The following is a 20,742-nucleotide window of genomic DNA, read 5'->3' as shown; positions in this document are numbered from 1 at the left end:
CAAAATGTCAATTTTCAAATTATAAAAGATAAACTATCAACTTTTAAAATTGAAAAGACGGTAAACAATTACAAAATTGAATAAACCATCTAAATTTACACATAAAAATTGCAAGTTATAGTTTTAATATGTATGCAATTTTATAAATTGTTCAAATAAAAAATAATTAAAACAAACAATTAGTTAATGTTAAACATCTCACATTTCAAATATTGTATTAATTTGTGTTGGATTTGTTTAGTAACAAACAACTCTCTGTAAATAATTTATAAGCTAATTTATTTAAATAAATTTATTAGTACAAATATAAAACATAAAATCAAGAAAATAAACAAAATAATTAAAATGATTTGAGGATATTTTGGTCTTTACATAGACTTATCCCATGATATTATATCCTATGTATTACTAATATCTCCAAATGGAAGGTATTAGTAATACACCATATAATACCATGTAGGAGGTATAACTAATCCATGGATTAGTTATACATAGGCCCAAATTCCTACTAAACATAGTATTAAATAATACCATATATAATATATGGACTATTTTTCTTAATGCGGCCTACCAAACGACCCCTTATATTTCTTGTTTGGTTTTAAGAGGTCAAGATAACAACATTCCCTTTAACCTAGAAGTTAGGGTCGTTCATGGTTATGATAAAAAAAAAATCAAATTGAACTGCAATTCGATTAAAAAAAACTGATGTTTGGTTTGATTTTAAATTTCGAAAAATCAACCCTATTTGGTTTAGTTTTGATTTTACTAAAAGAAACCCGCAAAAATAACTAAACCAAACCGAGGAAAATGTATATATAAATTCTATAATTATTTGTATATTATTCATAAATAAAATAAAAATATTTTGTTAAATTTTAATTAACTATAAGTCTTTTAACTTTACCATTTTCTCTAGCCTAACACTTAAATTTTAGCCTAACTATTACAATCTTAAGTCCAAGTCCATCAAAATTCATTAATTTACTTTACCTACCGTACATAAGATAGTCACACATTCTCTTAATTGAACCATTTTGTTCGTGTAATAATAATTATAATATAGCTTAATTGGTTAATTGAATCTATATTAGCTTTCTTGTGGATTATACATATACTAGGTGTCTGTGTCTATCAAGATACGTATGTCCTAAAAAAGAAATTACTTTCAAACTGAAAAACCAAAAAAAAAAAAAGAACCAAATCGACGGTTAACTTTTTCATTTGATTTGGTTTTAGAAATTTAAAAATCAACTAAATTTATTGGATTTTGATTTTAACCAATAATCGATTCAAACAGAACCACACACACTCCTATAGCTAGAAGCATCAGTAAGCCTCGAACAATATCCTTCATCGCTTCTTATTTGAGTTGATCAAAGGTGACAAATGAACAAACATCTTGCAATAGCGAATATTTTCCTACTTATAAGTATCGATTCTTGTTGAAGCGATCAACCATTGTAGTGCTTCAACAATGTGTACACATATTATTAGTAGCTACTGAAGAAAACAAGTTTTTTTTTTAAGATTAAACTAATTTGAATACACGCAAATGAATCTCTTTACAAAATGAATTACTCCATGTAAAAGTCAAAAAGTTATCTTCTAATGAATTATTTTTTTTAACCTCTTTTATACTTCTAACTTTTCATGAAAAAAGAAAAGAAGAAAGAAGCAATGCTCACTGTCCAGACCCAGATTTTTGTTTAGTTCCAAACGATTCCAAAAATGGACGTTACACTTCACTTAAATTAAAAAATATTGCACTGTGTTATACATATATAATTAACATTTACTCCGTGTATAACATATACATATTATGACTAATTACACAATATATATATACTTTATAATCATTTTCATACAAAATAGATACACATGAGTTGGCGAAATATATAGCATAAAGTTGGTCATTTAAACTTTTTTTATGATCATATTTTGTCATTTTCTCAAATTTTATACTTGAAATATTACATTATGAGGTAAATCAATGGGATTTATTTAAGAAAAATAGAAATAGAAACAATTCCATGACTAATTGTAAATTGAACAATTCTCGCTAAAAGAAACATAAAATTAAAAATTATTATACACATATTTATATTATAGTAAATGTCTTCTATATGGAATCTTTTTGAGAAATGTATGGAGTTCTAGTTGGAGACCAAATCAAATTTCCTATATTTCATAGATCAATTAACTATCGTTCGAGAGGAATAATCGAATAAGTCTATCTTTGTTTTGTTTTATATAGTTTTATAACAAAAATAATTTTGTAAAATACTTGTACAAAAACCAAATGCATTAATAATCACAGTTATCCTTCTCTCTCTCCTTCAATTTTAGCACCAAACGAACTCTCATCACTGCAACTTCTTAAATCTGGAGATGGATTCCCATTGACGAACTTTAAGTGAAGAGGATGGTAGCATTTTGTGGCGCTCTCTCCTTCTTCCCCTGCCTCTCCAACCCTGGTAACCCTCCCGTTTTGTATATCTATCTTTAGTATAAACTGTTTCTTCGGTTTTTTTTTTTTGAATTACGTATATATTTTTGTTTCTTGTTGATTGATTTTAGATCGGAGATCGAGTTTTTGCTTGAAATTAGTGTTGGTGATGCTGCACCTGACCTATGTCGGTATTCTATTTGGTTTTGACAAAGAATTGATTCAAAAAACCAAACAAGGCCCCTGGTAACTAATATACTCAGCTCTACTATCATTTGCTTCAATCAAAACATTATCCTTTGTACATTTATAATATTGGTAGGATTTTCAATATCTTTTTTCCGAAGCTCATTGTTTTATTTTATACATTGGGGTAAAACAGTGAGTTGATTTTTTCCTGATATATGAAGGAATCAATTGATATGGAATTGGTTGGAAGATGCAACATTGAGATAATCAGCATTTGTTTTCCAATACTTGCTAAAATTTCTAGCTAAGAGTAGTGATGTAGTTTCAGAGTAGATATAGACCAAATTGACCATCAAATGGGGGAACTTAGTATAATTTAAATGCCAAGTGGTTCTGTATCAATCTTTCAATTAAACTGCTTTATTGGTACTTCTGAGAGAAAAATAGTGTTGGCGGATACACATGTTAGAAGCTGAACTTATTTCTCCATCTCAAGCAAGTAAAATTGGGCTCTGAGGAAATAGTAGACTTCCAGGTTGGTTAGGGGCTGAGTGCAATGAAAGAGAAGGAGACAGGATCTTTAACTCTTAAAGGGAGTCCATTCTCTTTTGAAATTTAGGCTTAAATTTTTAGTCGAGTGACAATCAGGTTGTGAGTGGTTAATAAGACTTTTGAAGAGATTCATAGGACTTAATTTACGCCATCTGGCATTGGACATTATAGATCGTGTGTGATTAATAAGACATCCGAGTCAGCAACTTTTTTGAAATTTAGGATTAAACTTTCAGGTGAGTTACAATCAGGTTACTAGTGAGGCCTAATTTTTTTTATGGTTGGTACTGAGGTAGGAACAACTATAAAAATTGTAAGAGCTAGACTTGCATATGGTAAAATTGCTTTTCCTCCTCCAGATTAAAAATCTGAAAAACCATATTTTATTGATGTGGTAGAATGCAATGAGTTCTAGACACAATTCATTGTGAAAGTGCAGGTAGGAATGAAGGTTCTTTTAACTCACAGTCCTGTGTTTCATTAGAACCTTCTCTCTCTTTTTTTCCTTTTCAGAATCTAAAAACTCCATAATGGTGCTGAAACGGAAAGATATTTTTATTTTGGGTGGGGGTAGAGATCTAGGTTTACTGCCCATCAATATAAACTTTTAGAACTATGTAAATATAGGATACCAAGGAGATCATACTTGAGTTATTTTCCAATGCAATTTTACAGTTTTCATATCTTTGATTGTTTCGCTGTATTATTATTCCAAATGTTTCACTTTGTTTTTGGCACTTTTATGAAATTGCTGACCACCCTCCTTTTTTGCCTTCAAGGTACACGGCAGTGTATTTGCTGCTGCTTGTTGCTACACTGGCTAAATACTTCGTCGTATGTAGTTCTTCTCCTGGGTAATTAGGCTGGAATTTTGTTCTTAAGCTAAGCTATACGGAATCTTTACTAGCTTCACCTACTACATTGTTGAAGGGCCTTAAAAAGTTATTTTTCATGAACATGTAGCTATGTTCTTGATGCAATGAGGGCTATGAATGAGACAGATGCATCGCGTAATAGGGAAACAATTACCTCTATGTAAGATATTTTCCTCTCTGGTTCTTTACCTGCAAAATAAGTAATTGGAGTACAATGATTATTCCCTGAAAGTCAAGTGTAATAGGGGTTTATCTAATTTCTGTTGTTTTCTGCCTTTTGTGATATATGATCAAGCAAAGACAGCCTGCTTCGAGCAAAAATGGCAGTGTAGTTATCACAATCAACAGAAACCAGTTAGAAAAGAATCTTCTAGGGAGTGGTACAACTTCCTGGGAAAAGCTAGTGATGGATATGTATCCTCCAGGAACATCTGCTAGGTAGGCTGACTTGAAAATCAGCATGTTTATTCTTTTCTTGTTATATTTAAAGCAGCTTGAGTGTTTTGTAACTATTATACAGCCTGATTTGAGTCTGTGAAATGTGCTTGATGAACTATATATTTCATAGTGCTAGTTGGACCAGGAGAATTCTGTGTTCTTAAACTAAAAAGCTTATCGTGGTAAATATATTTATCTCCACTATCCATTTTAAACAACATGGTGCTTACCTGCTTGGCTACGTGATCAGCTGTTGGTGAACATATTGATGCTTTCAGATATAAATGTTATAGCAAGGTACTCTATTTGTAAACTGCATAATCCTATGAAGAAGCAAAACTGCAGTATAGCATGCAAGTGAAGCCCTTTATGTGAAGCAGGAGAAGCTTAAGCTTGCATTTTAATTAAGAAATCAAGATATGGTAAAGAAATGTCCATATAAGCAAATCATGAGATTTGTTATGAGTGGGTTGTTTAAAGGTGTAACTGATGGGAATTAGCTACAGCTGCTTGCAGTGTCAAGGATGGTGATTTTCCTCTCAAGGTTCTTTACATCGACAGATCTTGACACATTATTAGATGAGTTTGTTCAGGAAACTGATGTAACCACTAATATCTCATCTGTTATGTGCACAATTTGTGTGATTACCTGTTCTTTCTTGTTCATCGCTTTTAGAAGCAGTTAGCGATGGACCATATAATATTGAATGCCTAGACATTGTTAAATGGTGATATATTTGCATCAATAAAAGGGGGAAATGTTGCCATAAGCTTTGCCACTGTAAACTCTTCTTGTCTCTCTTCGATGATGAAGTTTGTATTATCTTGGAGCTTCATGACATTTTAAATTCTAATAATGATTTGGTGCCGGTTGCTGGTGGGAGGTGGTAAGTATCCCGTCGAATTAGTCGAGGTGCGTGTAAACTAGCTCGGACACCACAATTATCAAAAAATTATTAATACATATATATTCTAATAATGATTCTCAAAGTTGGTGGACAAATGTTTATCTTGTAACTTCAATCTGCCAAAATTATTTCCTTTCTATGTTCTTTCTGTTCCACAGTTTTAGGTAGAAATATTACTGCACAGTTGTGCGGTTATGGATTCATAATTTGCCTAGTGTTCTCATCAAGTTCCCTTGCTAACTAATTCTATTTCTCTTTTCCAGAAGTGTGACTTGCACTTACTGTAATATAGTGCAGGTAAAAACTCCTATCTCTGTCTTCCATTCGTATACAAAGCAAATTTCTCAAATACTTGCTGGTGATTCTTAATGATCGGGAGTATCTTTGCATTAGCCAAATTATTTACATGATATGGGAGCCATATGCTATGAACCTCTGTGATAGGTTTTGGCATGAAATGAGTTGAATTTTGGACCTTAAATGTGTTGCCCATATTTTTCTCTCCCGTGACATTACTTGTTTTACCAACATATTCCATCCATACATGCTATACTTTCATTGAGGTATGCATAGCTGGTTGTATGAGATAAACGAAACATTGATAATCTCTCTTGCATTTGGAATTGGTGAAGTCAAACATCGTCCTATCTTGTGTGCATATCTTTGTGAAAGGATCTTGGCTACTTCTCCTTAGTTGGACACCATTTCTATACCTTTTTCTCTTTTTTTCTTTTCATCTCTTTGTCAGAGTTTGGCATGCAAACATGTACTTTCCAACATTCTTCGTCTTTGTGCTGCATTTTGGATTGGACTGTGTTTGTGGATTTTGTGATCTTGTGTCTGGTGCTAGCTTGAAACTTCAAACTGCTTTTGTTTTCTTTCAATTTAAGTAACTTTATACACAAAATTGAGCATATGCTTTTGAAACCTAATACTCCTGCCAAATTACACTTCATGGTCCTTAATCCTATATCTGCACATTCTCCTGCCTAAACAGATTGTCTCTTTTGACAAGCACAAAAACTTTTCCCACCGGGAAAGATCAAAGAGGTCAAGTTAATAGGTAAAGATTAAAAGAGAAAGTGGGTTAAACAATGAGACTTCCCATTGGTTATTTGTCTTGTTAAGTACATGTAATTTCTCCTGTTATGTTGTTACAGTTTTGCTAACAATTTTTCAGACTTATAAATCGTTTTTCTACTTGAATTACAGCCTCCACGAGCTAAACACTGTCATGATTGTGACAAATGCATTCTCCAGTTTGATCATCACTGTGTTTGGCTTGGCTCATGCGTAGGACAGGGTAACCATTGCTGGTTTTGGTGAGCAAGTTTTCCCCAATTTGATACACTTATGTTATTTGTTGCTTTCTGTTTAAGAAAAAACATTCCAATTCAGTTGAAGACCTTTAAGTGCACTGGTCAATCCCCTTTAATCCCCCCCTCTCCCATTCACACACACAACCAATAGAGATGTTTTCCTGTGTATCCTATATGGGGCGAAATCTGAAATGGATTTCAAGAGATAATAGGTTTTTCGAGACAACTTCCTTCCATGTGATTATAGGTCTACCTCATCCTTTTTAATACTTTCAATACCATTGTTTCGCACATATGGACTGGTGTTCAGAGGTTGACATAAGACATAACTAAACTGTCTCAAGTGAACTCTTGTTTTTATCATCTACATGTACAACTTGCACCTCCTACCAATGTGATTATTTTTAATATTATACAGTTTTTATTCTGGTCGCACATTCATCTTAACATCCGCATTTTCGCGACACTTGTGGATATGCCAGACCTCAGAGGCTCAATATTCACTCCAAATAAACATTGTTGGTCTTACAATCACTTTATAGAAGTTATGTTTCACTTTGATAGATATCCTCCTATGGCATACCTCTGGTAGCACTTGTCTAATTTAAATATTTTATTTTTATCTTTCATCAAAAATTAGGTAGGTCCTCCTCCTTCATTTGGGCGTGTGACCAACGGATTTAACATAAGTACATTTAAGTTTAAGATTTATGTTTTAGATGCAATCCTTGTTTCTGGAAAACGATACATACATATGTACATATATTTGTCAGCATCCCTCTCTTTTAGCTTTATTCCTTTTTCCCAGTTGTTGTCATTAAATGGGAACACAAGGTTATCCTGTGTCCTTATGATTTAGTTGACAATTTAAAATTTATTTTAAGATTATTTTTTCCTTTAAAAAAATGGTATTGTCCATGGCAAGTTGGTCAAGTTGGATAGGTCAAAAATTGGCCAGAGTTCGGTAAGTTTGGAACACCTGTAAGAATATATTGGGGCATTTTATAGAGTGCACAAGACTTGGAGACATTGATGGTTGGACTTGTCAGTTTCTTGGAAGACGTTCTTTAGAATGTCTAATTCATTGTTATCTAATTTGCCAAAGCAATAGGCTTATGTGTCTATAACATGCAAGTACACTTGATTTCTGAGCTTTCAACTGGCTATGACCGTTAGTTGACATGACAAAACTCATATTTTTTTCTTACTCTCTCCATTCCTATTTATAAGTCACCGTTTTAGATTTTACATCCCTTAAGAAACTATGTAAGTTTACCATTGTATCCTTATTTAGTATTCTCTTGAAGTCAAGTTTTTAATAAATGAACATAAATTAATTTATTTTGATTAATTACATTGACCAATGAACATGAATTAATCATTTAGTTTTCCTATGTTGGTCAAATTCGTACTTTCTAGGCTAATAACTCTCAAGGGTAAAATAGGAAGAATAATGTCATTTATGCATTGATTTTGTGAAATGACAAATATTAAGGACCATCTATTTTAAGTAAGGACGACATATGAATAGGGACGGAGGGAATATAACTTATGTTTATATTGCATGTACACATTGTGCTTTTATTCTATAGGAAATTCCTGTTTATCTTTGTTTCTTAAGGTTTAAGTTATTGGTCTTTGCTATAGTTATTTACCTTTCCTAATATAACAGGTGGTATCTTTGCTCGGAAACAGCCTTTTCTCTTTGGACTGGCACTTTATATATTCAATACTTGATATCTCACGTATCAAAGCCATGGTATGTATCTGTCTGTCAGTGATTTATCTTATGAGGGTTTCTTTTTTCAATAGCGTCCTGGCATAAAAGAAGATGGGAGTTTCGCATCTCGTCACTGCAATATGTCTTCCTTTTATATTCTACTATATACTCCTTCCATTCAAAAAGAAAATATGGATGGAGCTTTAGGTGGAGCATACTAGAGAAGGATAATCTGCATTGCTGTCCAACTTAAATTGAACCTGTGAAAATTTTATGGTTTATGCTTCTTGAACTTCCAATGGAAGTTTGTTAGTTTTCAGTTCAACTTCACCTATGTGCCCTTTGCATAGTCAGTCTAATCCTGATAAAGGAAGGAGGTTGCAGTAGGTTAACGGTCAGCATAAAAGTAGTCAATAGTATCATGAATCCTATAGACATTAGCAGACCCAAGTGTTTTTGAGATTGGGGTATAGTTGATTGGTTTTGATAGTTGGTTTCATTTGCATTAGGATAAGCTATAAGTTTTTTTATTTATATATTCTTTTTTTTAATACGGATCAGAATATCTGGCTTGGATTTTCCTCTGAACAGAGAAAATACATAAAAAGCGCTCAGTAATTTCAGCTTCGATCATCTAGGGAAATATTCATCACCTCCAGGATAAGCTATAAGTTGACAAGTGTATTCAATAGTCTTTTCATCTTTTTCTGCATTTAAGATTCAACTTAGTGAAAAGCGGATTCTTGCACTTGTTGTTACTTTAAAGGAAGTTCCAAATTTTGTTGGATGGAACACAGATGAGTGGATTTGAATCTGTCGTTGCTTGAAATGTCTGTCCCTCTTTATAGATGTAAGAAGCTTGGAAAAAAGGTGATGCCCTTACCCTTTAATTACTGTTGGCATTGTCTTCTTCACATGTCACAGAAGGTTAACTCTGACCGAACAATTTGAAGAGAAAACATAGAAGTCTTCTTCAAAGATTTCAAGATGATTAGGAAGTATCATATAGTTTTTTTTATCCGATTTCAATTAAGTTCTTTCAAATTTCGGGAAATTCATTGATTCTTTTAAAATTTATCAATTCTAATTTTGAAGTTATATGAAAATGAGTAATTGATGATACCTTCAAAATTTTAAATTTTCTTAGAAAATAATTAGTTTTGTTATCAATAATTTCATAAAGTCTAGAAAATAGCATGAATTCTTTTTTATAAAAATATCATTGAAATAAAGAATTTGACTGGATAAGAAGCAGTGTTCAGGGAAGCGTGAAGCGGAAAAAAGCGATAAGGCCCCACTTCATGCTTTAAGCGATGAAGCGCTCACATACTCATTCTAGTCTGTGAAGTGTAGAAGGCTCGCATCGCTTCGCGTGTTCACTTTCCTGAACACTGATAAGAAGAAGAAAAATAAAAATGGGAGGGGTTCAACTTGACGTGGGGTGGGGTGAGGGTGGGAGGTGAAGAAAAAGAAAGAAAATGAGGGATGGATCACTTGAAAGTGGGGGTAGAAGATGAAGTGGAATTTAGAAAACTAAGGAAGTGACTTCTACCTATGGTATTAGCCTATGGAGATCAATTAGAAATTTGTGGCATTGTTTCTTTCAAATGCTCTAGGTGTTTCCTATGTGGGGAAACCTTAGAAACTGTAAACCATCTAATTCTACACTGCAAATACACTCGGTAGCTTTGGAGGATTTTCTTGAGTCTTGAAGGCATATCCTGGACTATGCCTAGGAGAGTTACTGAGGCATTGTACAGCTGGGAGGAGGCAGGTGCCCTTGCAAAAGACAGAACTAGATGGAGAATTATCCCTGCTTCAATATGGTGGGCAATCTGGAAAGAAAGGAATTCCAGATGTTTTGAAGGCATAGAAAATAGTGTGCAGGATGTTAAACTAAACTGCATTTTGTTGTTATGTTTTTGGTGTAATCAATTATACTCAAATGACACTGCCTCTATAGTTGATGTTTTAGACTCAATATAGAAATAGAGTAGGAGTGTCTAGAGTGCATCTGTATAAAAGGTTTGAGTACAACCCATGTACTCTTGTGATATAATACATCGTTACCATTTTCAAAAAAGAACTAGATTCAATGTAAACAATGGAAGAAAGATTTTGTTTTGGGACGATAATTGGTTAGGAAATGGCAACCTCAAACAGCTCTTTCCAGACATCTATCTGTTGAATCAGCAACATGAGGCCACTGTGCAAGAAGTTTGGTCCATCCATGGATGGAACTTAACATACAGAAGGAGGATACAAGACTGGGAGGTGGATAGACTAGCTGAATTTTATGGCACCCTGGACCATTTTGGAGGATTGAAAGAGGGAGAAGACACTCTTAGGTGGATTCATCACAACAAAGGTATCTTCACAGTTAGCTCTGCCTACAAGAACCCGAATCAAATGGGGACTCAACTCAGATTTTTGCCTTGGAAGCTTATCTGGAAAGTCAAAATTCTATATAAGGTGACAGTCTTTACTTGGTTGGTAGTTAAAGAGGCGGTACTAACACAGGAGAATCTAATGAAGAGGGGAATACATATGTGTCCTAGATGTTTTTTTTGTGAGCAACAGGCAGAGACAATCAACCATCTGTTTCTTCATTGCAAGGTGGTTAGACAACTGTGGCACTTATTTACCAGCTTCAGGGGCACAAACTGGACCATGCCACAAAGGGCAAGTCAGGCTATAGAAAGCTAGAACAATGAAGGCAGTGGCAGTACAGACCAAAGCAGATGGAGGATTGTCCCAACAGTGATTTGGTGGACCATATGGAAGGAGAGAAATATGAGATGCTTTGAGAGTAGTAGTAGTCCTTTACACAGGATTAAAATGAACTGCATAATCACTTTTTGCTATTGGTGTAGTTCGGAGTATGTAGATGATCCTATAGCGGTTAGAGATATCCTAGGTCCTTTGTAAGATGAAGTAGGATCTAGTTTAGTTTTGTTTTAAGTACACGCAATTGTATGTAGCTCCATGATGTAAATTTGGGATCCTAGCCTTTAGTGCCAAATATTAATACACAAAACTGTTACCTTTGTCAAAAAAAAAGATGAAATCAAAATTAAAATAAGTCAAAAAGTAAGAGAGAGAAATAAAAAAAAACTTTAAATGAATTTTTTTTTACATTTTTAATTAAATTAACACGTGTCATGTAATGATTGGTGTGTGAACACACTTGCTTCTTAAAATCTGGGGCTGATCGAAAAATGATATAATAATATCTGTTCAAAATTGTTTAGTGGGGTAATAGGACGGTTGTAAAGTTAAGGTGTCTTTTTAAAAATCCGTGACAACTTCAGTGGTGACTTTATGTCTTTTCTCGAGATAAATTTGTTTTGCGTATGTGCACTGCATTTGTTTACTCTAAGTTGGGAGATTGGAAAAAGAATGATAATATAGCTAGATTAAATTAATCTACAAGTACCGGTTCTTATTTAGGTTCCTTGAGTCTAAGATGAATATGGAATTACTTTGATTGCGTAAGGTTGCTAGAACCAATTTTTAAGCAATTAACTGTGGTGACTGTAGTAAAAGAAGAGGCTACATCATGAGGACAACACTTAAGCTGATGTGACAAGGCAGTGCTGACATGATGATTGGTTTAACTTCTGTGTATATATGTGTGTGTGTGTGTGTGTGTGTGATGCAATTACATAAAAGCTCAGGCTTCTCTTGACAGTCCTGCAATCCAGAAAAACTAAAGATGTCAAATGTGACTTTGGCTTTGTTGCAGGTGGTCATATGCAATTGTTTTCTTGCTGTTAGCTGTTTTGTCTATTTGCCTCTTCTTTCTTATTCTCCTCTTCATATTCCACAGGTAAGATTTCTCATTTCTGGTTTGTTAACTCTTGTTACTTAGTGGCATTTGGTAGTTTTGGTTTTCCTTGAAATCTGTTAAAAGTTTAAGTTCTTAAATGTCATGTTTGTCGGCTCCTGAATTTGTTGCCTGGGTTATGTGGGTTCTAGAAACCATCTATTTCTGTGGGTGATTAGGAATTCATGGACAAGGGATGTAATGATTGTCACAATGTAATAAATCTGTCGTGTAAAGATGAGAGAAATAGACTCAATATCACATCAATTTGATCTTGTGGGATAGGTCACAACACATTCTAACTAAGCTAGGACAAACTTTGGGCTAATCTTTGACATGTTGGCTGGATTCACGAGTGAAGAGGCTGCTCTATCCATTCTAGCTTGGTTTGCGGTGGACTAAGTTGCTGGTCCAGCAAGATGAGAAAACATCAGAAGTTCTTCATTAGTTTTTTCAATTAACTTTTAGTCTATCTTGCACTGTAGGAACATAAAATTTCAACAGCCACTGTGAAAATTGAAAAGGAGTGTCCTTTGCTCTTCTCAATATCATTCACCGGACATGTGAAGTTTGCTCTTCAATACATTTCTAAAATGCCACTTCAGGAATAATAACTGAGATTTTACATGTTTCTTGGACAGCTATCTTATTTTGACAAATCAGATCACTTTTGAGGTTCTTAGAAAACGGCGCATCCCCTATATGAGGTTGGTTGGTCGTTTCTCCATATTTCTAGTATCATGTTATATTGTTGTAATGTAGCATGTTGTATCTCATGATTGCTTTGAGGTGGTGCTTTCATAATATGATAGCAGCATATATTGGCTTAACATCAGGATTTTCTTGTATTAAAGCGTGAGCTGACACTTGCGCTGATTTGCAGGAACATTCCTGAAGGAGTTTTTCCCTTTAGTAAAGGAGCATGCAGAAATTCGTACGAGTTCTGCTGTGCCCGGAGCAGCAAGTACAGGATGGAACCACTGCCAACAGCACTAGAACTTGAAGAGAAGTTGAGACCCTATACATACTCCGATGTTTTATCTTGTCGGTGTTGCTAATGATCACTTGTGCAATAGACATCAAAATTTTCCATCGATTGTACCAGTATGGAAAATCTTGGTCAAGTATTTGTTTGTGGTATTGGTATCAACATCATTGAATGGTAATCATAGGTACAATATTTCACATTTCTTTCAAGATATCTTCTCATGCCAAAATGCTGAGGAATGTAAAAATTTAGACATGGATGCATGGCTGTTCAAAATCTAACCTGAAGTAAAAAAAAATGCTATTGGTATAGGGTTATTGGTTTAACGGCTTAGGATTATTATTTTATTTTCGGGTTATTCTAATTAATTTCTATTGGAGACATAGAATCATCTGGATTGATGTATACTTTCCAATTTTCTGTCAAAATTGAAGATATTTAAAGTTGGGAATTGGGTGACCCAAAATCTATCTAGGCTAAAAATGGGTCTAATTTTTGGAGTAAAATTTGCTATTAGGAAATGGCTATATGGGTGGATGGTAATTATAGCCCATTGAACTTAAAGAATTTAGCCGTTTAATTAGCAAATTTGGCTAAAACTTAAATAAGAGAATTATTAACTAATAGCTCAAAAATATAAACTATACTAGATGAATGAAGCTAAGACAAATGATAGAACGACAACCAAGCTTGACAAAGATGAATTTGGTTCTTCGGTGAATAACACTAAATACAGAGGGAGGAATGATGGGATCCCTCTTATACTAACTGGCAGCAGGCCTGACATTGTGTTCAGCGTTGCACATTTGCAATCTTGTCCAAAGAAATGTCATGTGAAAAGGAACTGTGAAGCTAGTACTATGGTATCCAATAGGAGGAGACTCGTTTGATCTGGTAGGATTCGACTAGGCCGGTGGATAGAAAAAGCACGTCAGGAATGACTCCATGCCTAGTGTCTTGGGCTACAAAGAAACAGAACTCGGTTTCCCTGTCTACTGTTGAAGTTGAATACTGCCTCCTATTGTGCTCAACTCCCATGGAGCTTGAAGATTTTGGAATTAAAGTAGGTTGTATGGTTACCTATCAGATGGGATGGGACAAGTCAACACATGTGCTATGAATATGGCAAAGAACCCGGTACGAACAAAGCATATAGAAGATGTATCTCACCACTTTCTCAGGGACAACGTGGAGAAATGACTCACTCAAGACCAGATATCTTTACCAAACCACTTGGAAGAGAACGATATCGACTAGCCTTGGGGCTGGTGTGGTGTATCAATAATGATTCTTCTCTCAAAAGGCATAATTTTAACTAACTCATCTTCCTACCTACCTTGTCAGAGGCATACATACACCTACACTAGGTCAGGACAACACTTCTAATGATATTAACCTTAGTTTCCTCTAACTATGTTGCAAATGTGCTCTCATGTCAAGGAATAACAGGTATATATATATGCACCAATCCTCATTGTATTTAATTAACTATGCATCACATTCCAGCATATGGTTTTGTATTAAAAGAAGCTTTTTCAATTTGTTCATCAAGCAGACAACAACCTCCCTCTTTCTCTCACTTTTTTTTTCTTCATATAAGATGACTAAAATATAAAACCACATTAAGCCTAACGGGATGGCAATGGAACAGGCCATTCTCCTTCCCTAGCATCGCCTCGCCCCACGTGGTTACTTTTTTAGCTCATTTATTGCGAACAAGAATGGAGATGTTACCCTTTATTTGAAATGAAGATTGATGAACAAAACATAAAATGTTTGTGTGGAACTCATTTTATATGGAGTTCTTGATGTTAAAATTACCAATCTCAAACATGAACTTACTATCAATTAGTTCGATTACTTATGGAAACCTCTTCTGATAAATGAAAAATCTTAAGAAATATATAAAATAAATAGACTTCTTATAACATAGTTATTTTGCTCCTTAAGAGAAGGCATATGTTTCTTGAATTGATTAAAGAGTCAGATTTAAGAAGCAATGCCTAATGTGTTGAGATCTTGACATAATCCACCAGACATTTGCCATGACAAAAATAATAAGGGAGAAATACTTTAATAATTCTAGCTCTAAACTATAAGGGCAAAAAATGTTCTTTGCCTAGCTAAAAGAATCTAGAAATATGTACCCTACTACTAAAGGGTACCAACATTATTGTAATTTATAAATTCCTATATATGTACTTGTACTGCGTCATGAAGTGGAATACATATCAACAGAAATGCCTCTTCAAGTATTTTAGCAACAATTACTTCTTAAGGTAAAGTAAGTAATTGTTGGTCTCACTTTCAATGTTGGAACCTTCACCTTAAAGTTGACTGAACGTCTTGAACATTTTCCTTTGCAAAATAAGTTTCTAGTTTTGACACAAGTGTCGAGAAATCCAAAACGAAATGACCAGAAATTTGTCTCTTACGTTACTTACTACCTTTCGAGGGATTATTTGCATGATGAATAATCTTCCGAGAGCAATGACAATAAGTTGAGGAAGGAATTCAAGTTGAATGAATATTCCTTCTCTATCAGAGGGGTAAGATAAGTTACACCGCCGCCCACATGCATATAGAAGAAAGTAAGTCGGGAAAAGAGTACATGGACACCAAACTGTACTACAACATGTTTGCTTTTATCCATAATCTAATCTACAACAGTACCAAGGAAAAACATCTCCTAGTTCCAATTCCATTATACACCCAACTACATGATAGCCAGCCACTTCCAACATTTAGCTGTTCTCAGCAACAGCCTCGTCAATTTCATCTGCATGCTCTCTCAGTACATTCCACTGATCCATGCTCAATGAGATGCCTGAAAAAGGAAAACACTACAGTTAGTTTCAGTTTCCAACTCCTGCAAATACATGACCGAAAAATACAACATACCCAGTATATATTATTCCTATACGTGGGTGGGGTCTGGGGAGGGTGGTTGGTGTACACAGGCCCTACCCCTACCTTTATGGGGTAGAGAGGTTGTTTCCAATAGACCCTTGGCTCAAGAAAGGTCTTTTCAGGAAAAAATGGTTTGAACTAAAAGTTTTGGAAAAAGATTTCAAGAAAGAAAGATATAAGATGAATAAAAATATAAATAAATTTGTGTTGAGAATAGAAGATATAATTAAAGCAGTCAACAATTGGTGCAGGAGTTGTTTGACGTTTTATTTCAAGTATGAAGCACCAAGGAGATGCAGCGGTACATACATAGAGTACAAGAGCAAATTCCAGGACATGCTGAGGAATCTAAACAGATCAGCGAAAGAGGCAACAAAATCAAGCATAACATCTGAATTCAGCTATAGCTTATAAGCTGGGCTCAATCTAGCTTTGGATAAACCAGCTCATTCTCTCTTTCTATAAGGTTCCTTATGACCCAATTCAGCTCAATTAACAATGCCCATTTCTAACATCAATGGAAGGAGCAATGCTAGAGAGACAGCGTGCAGTATATACCCATGCTGGTCTTGCATATCAATCTTTAAGAACACTATTAATGCATCTCAAAGTATATCAGCTTGAGAAGCTCAGTACTGCAGTAAGCATAGTCAATGTGACTAAACAGCACAAAGGTAATAACTCCTCCCTTTTTCACATTGAAGATACAACCACTAACCTTGTGAAAATAAGTCCACATCCTCCAGTATCAACAACAACAACAACAACAACCCAATGAAATCCCACTAGGTGGACATCCTCCAGTATCACAGATTATAATTTATTGTACATTGTACAAGATGTATATATAGATCTTATAGGAAAAGGAAATAGCTCTGGGGAAGAAAGCTAACATTTGGAAGGACAGAGTCACCAAGGCATAGAGAAAAATGTTAACAGTTCCCTAGCCAGCGGAAAGGAGCTCCCTATTGTTTAACCAAGAACTAGCATTGGCACAACCTCTTCTTCTGACCATAAAAGCCACATCCAATGCATACGTCGATTTCTACACAACGGAGTAAACTTCAAAATATCTCTAGAGCAATATGATGTTGCTGTAGATTCTTCATTTCCCTAGAATTGCCAATGTCAACCCAGTATGATATGATTTGAGTTGATCTGTCTGATTACAATAATAATTAATAACCATGCCAGTTCATACAACACAAACTATATGACATGTGAACAAAGCATCAGTCCTGGGCAACTAGAAACAAAAAGATTGTTCAGTGAGCAATTATCCTTTCTGCGGATTACCTACAGTTCATATACCATTACCTAAGCTAATGATGACACCTCCCCGGAGAGTATAATTCTGAATTGGCTCGTGTATATAGAAAGATGTTCCTTCCATCAACCAATTTGATATAGGAACAATGAGAATTGCCTAGTTCTTTTTAATGGGCGTGGTATCTGAGCTAGCTCGTAGGCACCTCGACTATTCCACCAAGTATCTATTGCTATTCCCACCAGGACAGGTACAGGGTACCCCTCCCACTTCATTGACCAACAGGCCACACCTCAAGTGTTGCTAATTGACAATTCTTAGAACCGACTTAAATTGCAAAAAAAAAAAAAAAAAAAAAATATCCTCCCTTAGTAAACATCATATTAATCCTGAACCTGTTCCATAAAGATGACCAAAATTTATCCTCAAGTCTCCAAATTTTATAGCAGTCTCTTAGTCTTAATATTCTTTGTCCTCAAGTCTCCAAATTTTATTGCAGTCTCTTAGTCTTAATATTCTTTCTTCTCCAAAGGTAAGAAACAATTTGCCGCCTATGGATATTAGGATTTAATTGTATATAGGTAGCCTTGTGCAAACATAAATACTGTTTCACATGAATAAGTACACAAAGCAATTTGTGACCTATCTGCTTTGTTTCAAGGATGTTGAAACTGCTTGCATATCTAAGATGTGTTAGGGAAAATACTATAATATTGATACCAGACAGGAATTCAAAATAGTAAGCGAACCATCACAAACATTGTGTCATGGAAAACCACTACCTTGAAAGCGATTTCGGCTTGATTCCGGAGAAAATCGTTACGGCCAGTCACTCTGCAAGGTTCCACAACTCTTTAAACACTTACACTCGTGGCTAGAAGTTTGGAGTGGCACAAGTACAATAACTCAGAAACTATTCGAGATAATGGAAGAATTGGTGAAGGAGAGAGTAAATAAAAGAGAGGCTTCTTTGTTCTCTTCTGTATACACAATTCCTAAAACGAAACATGAGGAGACCAGAGAGAAAATAAAAAAAGATACTGAGAAACCTAAGAAACTTTTACGACTCCCGTGTCTCAGTTAACAACTGAAAAACCCCTTCTTACTTGTCACGGCCAACCAAGAATTATAATTTACTCTCACTCTAGAGTCTAGAGTAATAAAAACCCTAAATGCAACATAGATAAAATCATCTATGTAACTAGCCTCGCCCAAATCGTAAACACAAACGGAATGAAACAACGAAAACGAAAACTACTAAAAACACAGATAAAGGATTGACAACAAAATGAAAATGAATAACTACCTTTTCTGCCGGGCATTTGCTTGCCATCTTTCACATAAAACTCTCGAATATCCACCATTATCCTTCCTCCAAAGCTCCTAACTGTTACTCTTCGATTCTTAGAAATCTGAAACAAAGCCACACCACAAAAATCAGAGAAGAGTAGAAAAAGTGATACAAAAATGCTTGTGTGAAACGAAAAAGGTACCTCACAAACGACGATGCCATCTTCATCGTCAGAATCATCGGTTCTGGAAGCTTTCTTAGGAGGATTGTCGCCTTCAGAAGCATATTCATTCTCTTCCTTTCTCTTTCCGAACATTCTAGACATTTCTTCTGCCCGTACAGAAATGGTTTGAATGGGGAATGGAGTAAGAGGTAAATACCCTTTAGGCCGTTTGAGATGGGCCCTTGCATTATTGGGCCTCAGATGGTTCTCAACCTATTTTAAGCCCAATCAATTAAAAAAGTGTCCAAATTTATCCATCTATTGATATTATTGGAACTATTAATTCAAATTAAATGTTATAATCATAGTTTTATTTAATTCTAATCCATAGTAAATACTTTGGCATTCACCTCTCTCCCCAGAAATCTCGCTCACCACTCTCCCTCGCCTCTCTCACTTTATACAAACACAAATGTATAAATTGTGTTTGTGTTGGTATAAAGCAAGAGAAAACTGTATATACAAATACAAATACATATAATTTCGTCTTATACACTTATAATTATACAAATACAGATTTTTCCCTACCAGTTCTCTTTTGTCTTTCTCTCTTTCTCTCTTTCTCGCTTTATACAAATTACAATGTATAATTTGTGTTTGTATAAAGCTACAACTTACAGATGTATACAAAAATACAGTTACATATACATATACAAATTTATATTTAAATACATATATATATACACACACGACTGAAAATCACAACAAAAAAACATATACTTATATAACTTACAATCAAGTCAGATTCTTATTTGTATACAGATTTCAAATATATACTTATACAATTGATTTTTGTGTATAAGTCTACCGAATATACAGATTAAAAGCCTTAGCAAACATTAAATTTGCTATGGAGCGCAATTATGCAAACTATAGCTATAACATATAAATATGATTTTTATGTTTGTTAAACGGTTTAGCAAACATAAAAATCATATTTGTATGTTATAGCTATAGTTTGTATAATTGCGCTCCATAGCAAACTTTATGTTTGCTATGACTATTAATATGTATATTTCGGTATACATATACAAAAGAATCAATTGTATAATTTGTTTCGGTATACATATACAAAAGAAACAATTATATAATATGTGTTTATATAAAGCGAGAAAGAGAGAAAGACAAAAGAAAATTGGGCAGGGGAAGATTTGTATTTGAATAATTATAAGTGTACAGGACGAAAATATATGTATTTGTATTTGTATATACAACTTTCTCTCGCTTTATACAAACACAAACACAATTTATATATTTGTGTTTGTATAAAGTGAGAGAGATGAGTGAGAGTGGCGAGCGAGATTCTCTGGGGAGAGAGGCGAATGAAAAAATATGTATATATACAGTTTTCTCTCACTCAGTTTGCAATTAATATTTCTTTTCTGGATATGATCTGTGAAATTAGGACTTGTGCATTGGACTCGGCATGGGCATGGGAAGCAATATGACGATTAAGTGTATGTTAGTGCACAACAATGACCAAGGATGCTAGAGTGTTGGTTCAGTATTGACACGAATTAAGTAGCAGGAATCATGAAATAAAACTAACTGTGAAAGCGGGCAAAAATATTCTTCTAAGTGTGAGCAAGGACAATTTTGGCTAATGCAAACGATTGGCATGTATCAATTGTTTTAGTTTGTTTGTTTGATTTTGATTTAAACAACTAGTTTATTAAAAGAAATATAAAAGACTTTTGAATTTTGTGATTTTAAATAAAAGATTTGTTGAATTTACCAAAATATCTTTTAATTTATAGTTTTAACTATATAAAAGTTACGCCCGACTG

General features: G+C 34.4%; 2 protein-coding genes and 1 non-coding gene across 3 annotated transcripts; 1 reads left to right on the top strand and 2 right to left on the bottom strand.

The window, feature by feature from the left end:
* Window positions 1-2,304: 2,304 nt before the first annotated feature.
* On the top strand, window positions 2,305-13,474 carry LOC125825262 (protein S-acyltransferase 10-like). The gene is made up of 11 exons (XM_049504611.1): window positions 2,305-2,477; window positions 2,581-2,695; window positions 3,970-4,044; window positions 4,154-4,225; window positions 4,366-4,503; window positions 5,675-5,708; window positions 6,624-6,733; window positions 8,403-8,489; window positions 12,196-12,279; window positions 12,918-12,983; window positions 13,160-13,474. Exons 1-11 carry the CDS (start codon window positions 2,426-2,428, stop codon window positions 13,332-13,334), a joined length of 1,008 nt encoding a protein of 335 aa, XP_049360568.1. The 5' UTR covers window positions 2,305-2,425; the 3' UTR covers window positions 13,335-13,474.
* On the bottom strand, window positions 9,003-9,109 carry LOC125825292 (small nucleolar RNA Z103). Its single transcript, XR_007442846.1, has one exon. It is a non-coding gene; the product is annotated as a small nucleolar RNA Z103 (small nucleolar RNA).
* Window positions 13,475-15,784: 2,310 nt separating the features above from the next.
* Window positions 15,785-19,084, bottom strand: LOC125825269 (RNA polymerase II transcriptional coactivator KIWI-like). Its single transcript, XM_049504620.1, has 3 exons — window positions 18,935-19,084; window positions 18,748-18,853; window positions 15,785-16,091 (listed from the first exon to the last, which is right to left on the bottom strand). Exons 1-3 carry the CDS (start codon window positions 19,055-19,057, stop codon window positions 16,009-16,011), a joined length of 312 nt encoding a protein of 103 aa, XP_049360577.1. The 5' UTR covers window positions 19,058-19,084; the 3' UTR covers window positions 15,785-16,008.
* Window positions 19,085-20,742: the final 1,658 nt, after the last annotated feature.

This window comes from Solanum verrucosum, unplaced genomic scaffold (genome assembly GCF_900185275.1).
Source record: "Solanum verrucosum unplaced genomic scaffold, falcon-dt-bn FXZP01000113.1, whole genome shotgun sequence".
Classification (NCBI taxonomy): domain Eukaryota; kingdom Viridiplantae; phylum Streptophyta; class Magnoliopsida; order Solanales; family Solanaceae; genus Solanum; species Solanum verrucosum.
Note: the sequence above shows the minus strand (reverse complement) of the source record. Positions and strands in the feature narration are given on the sequence as shown.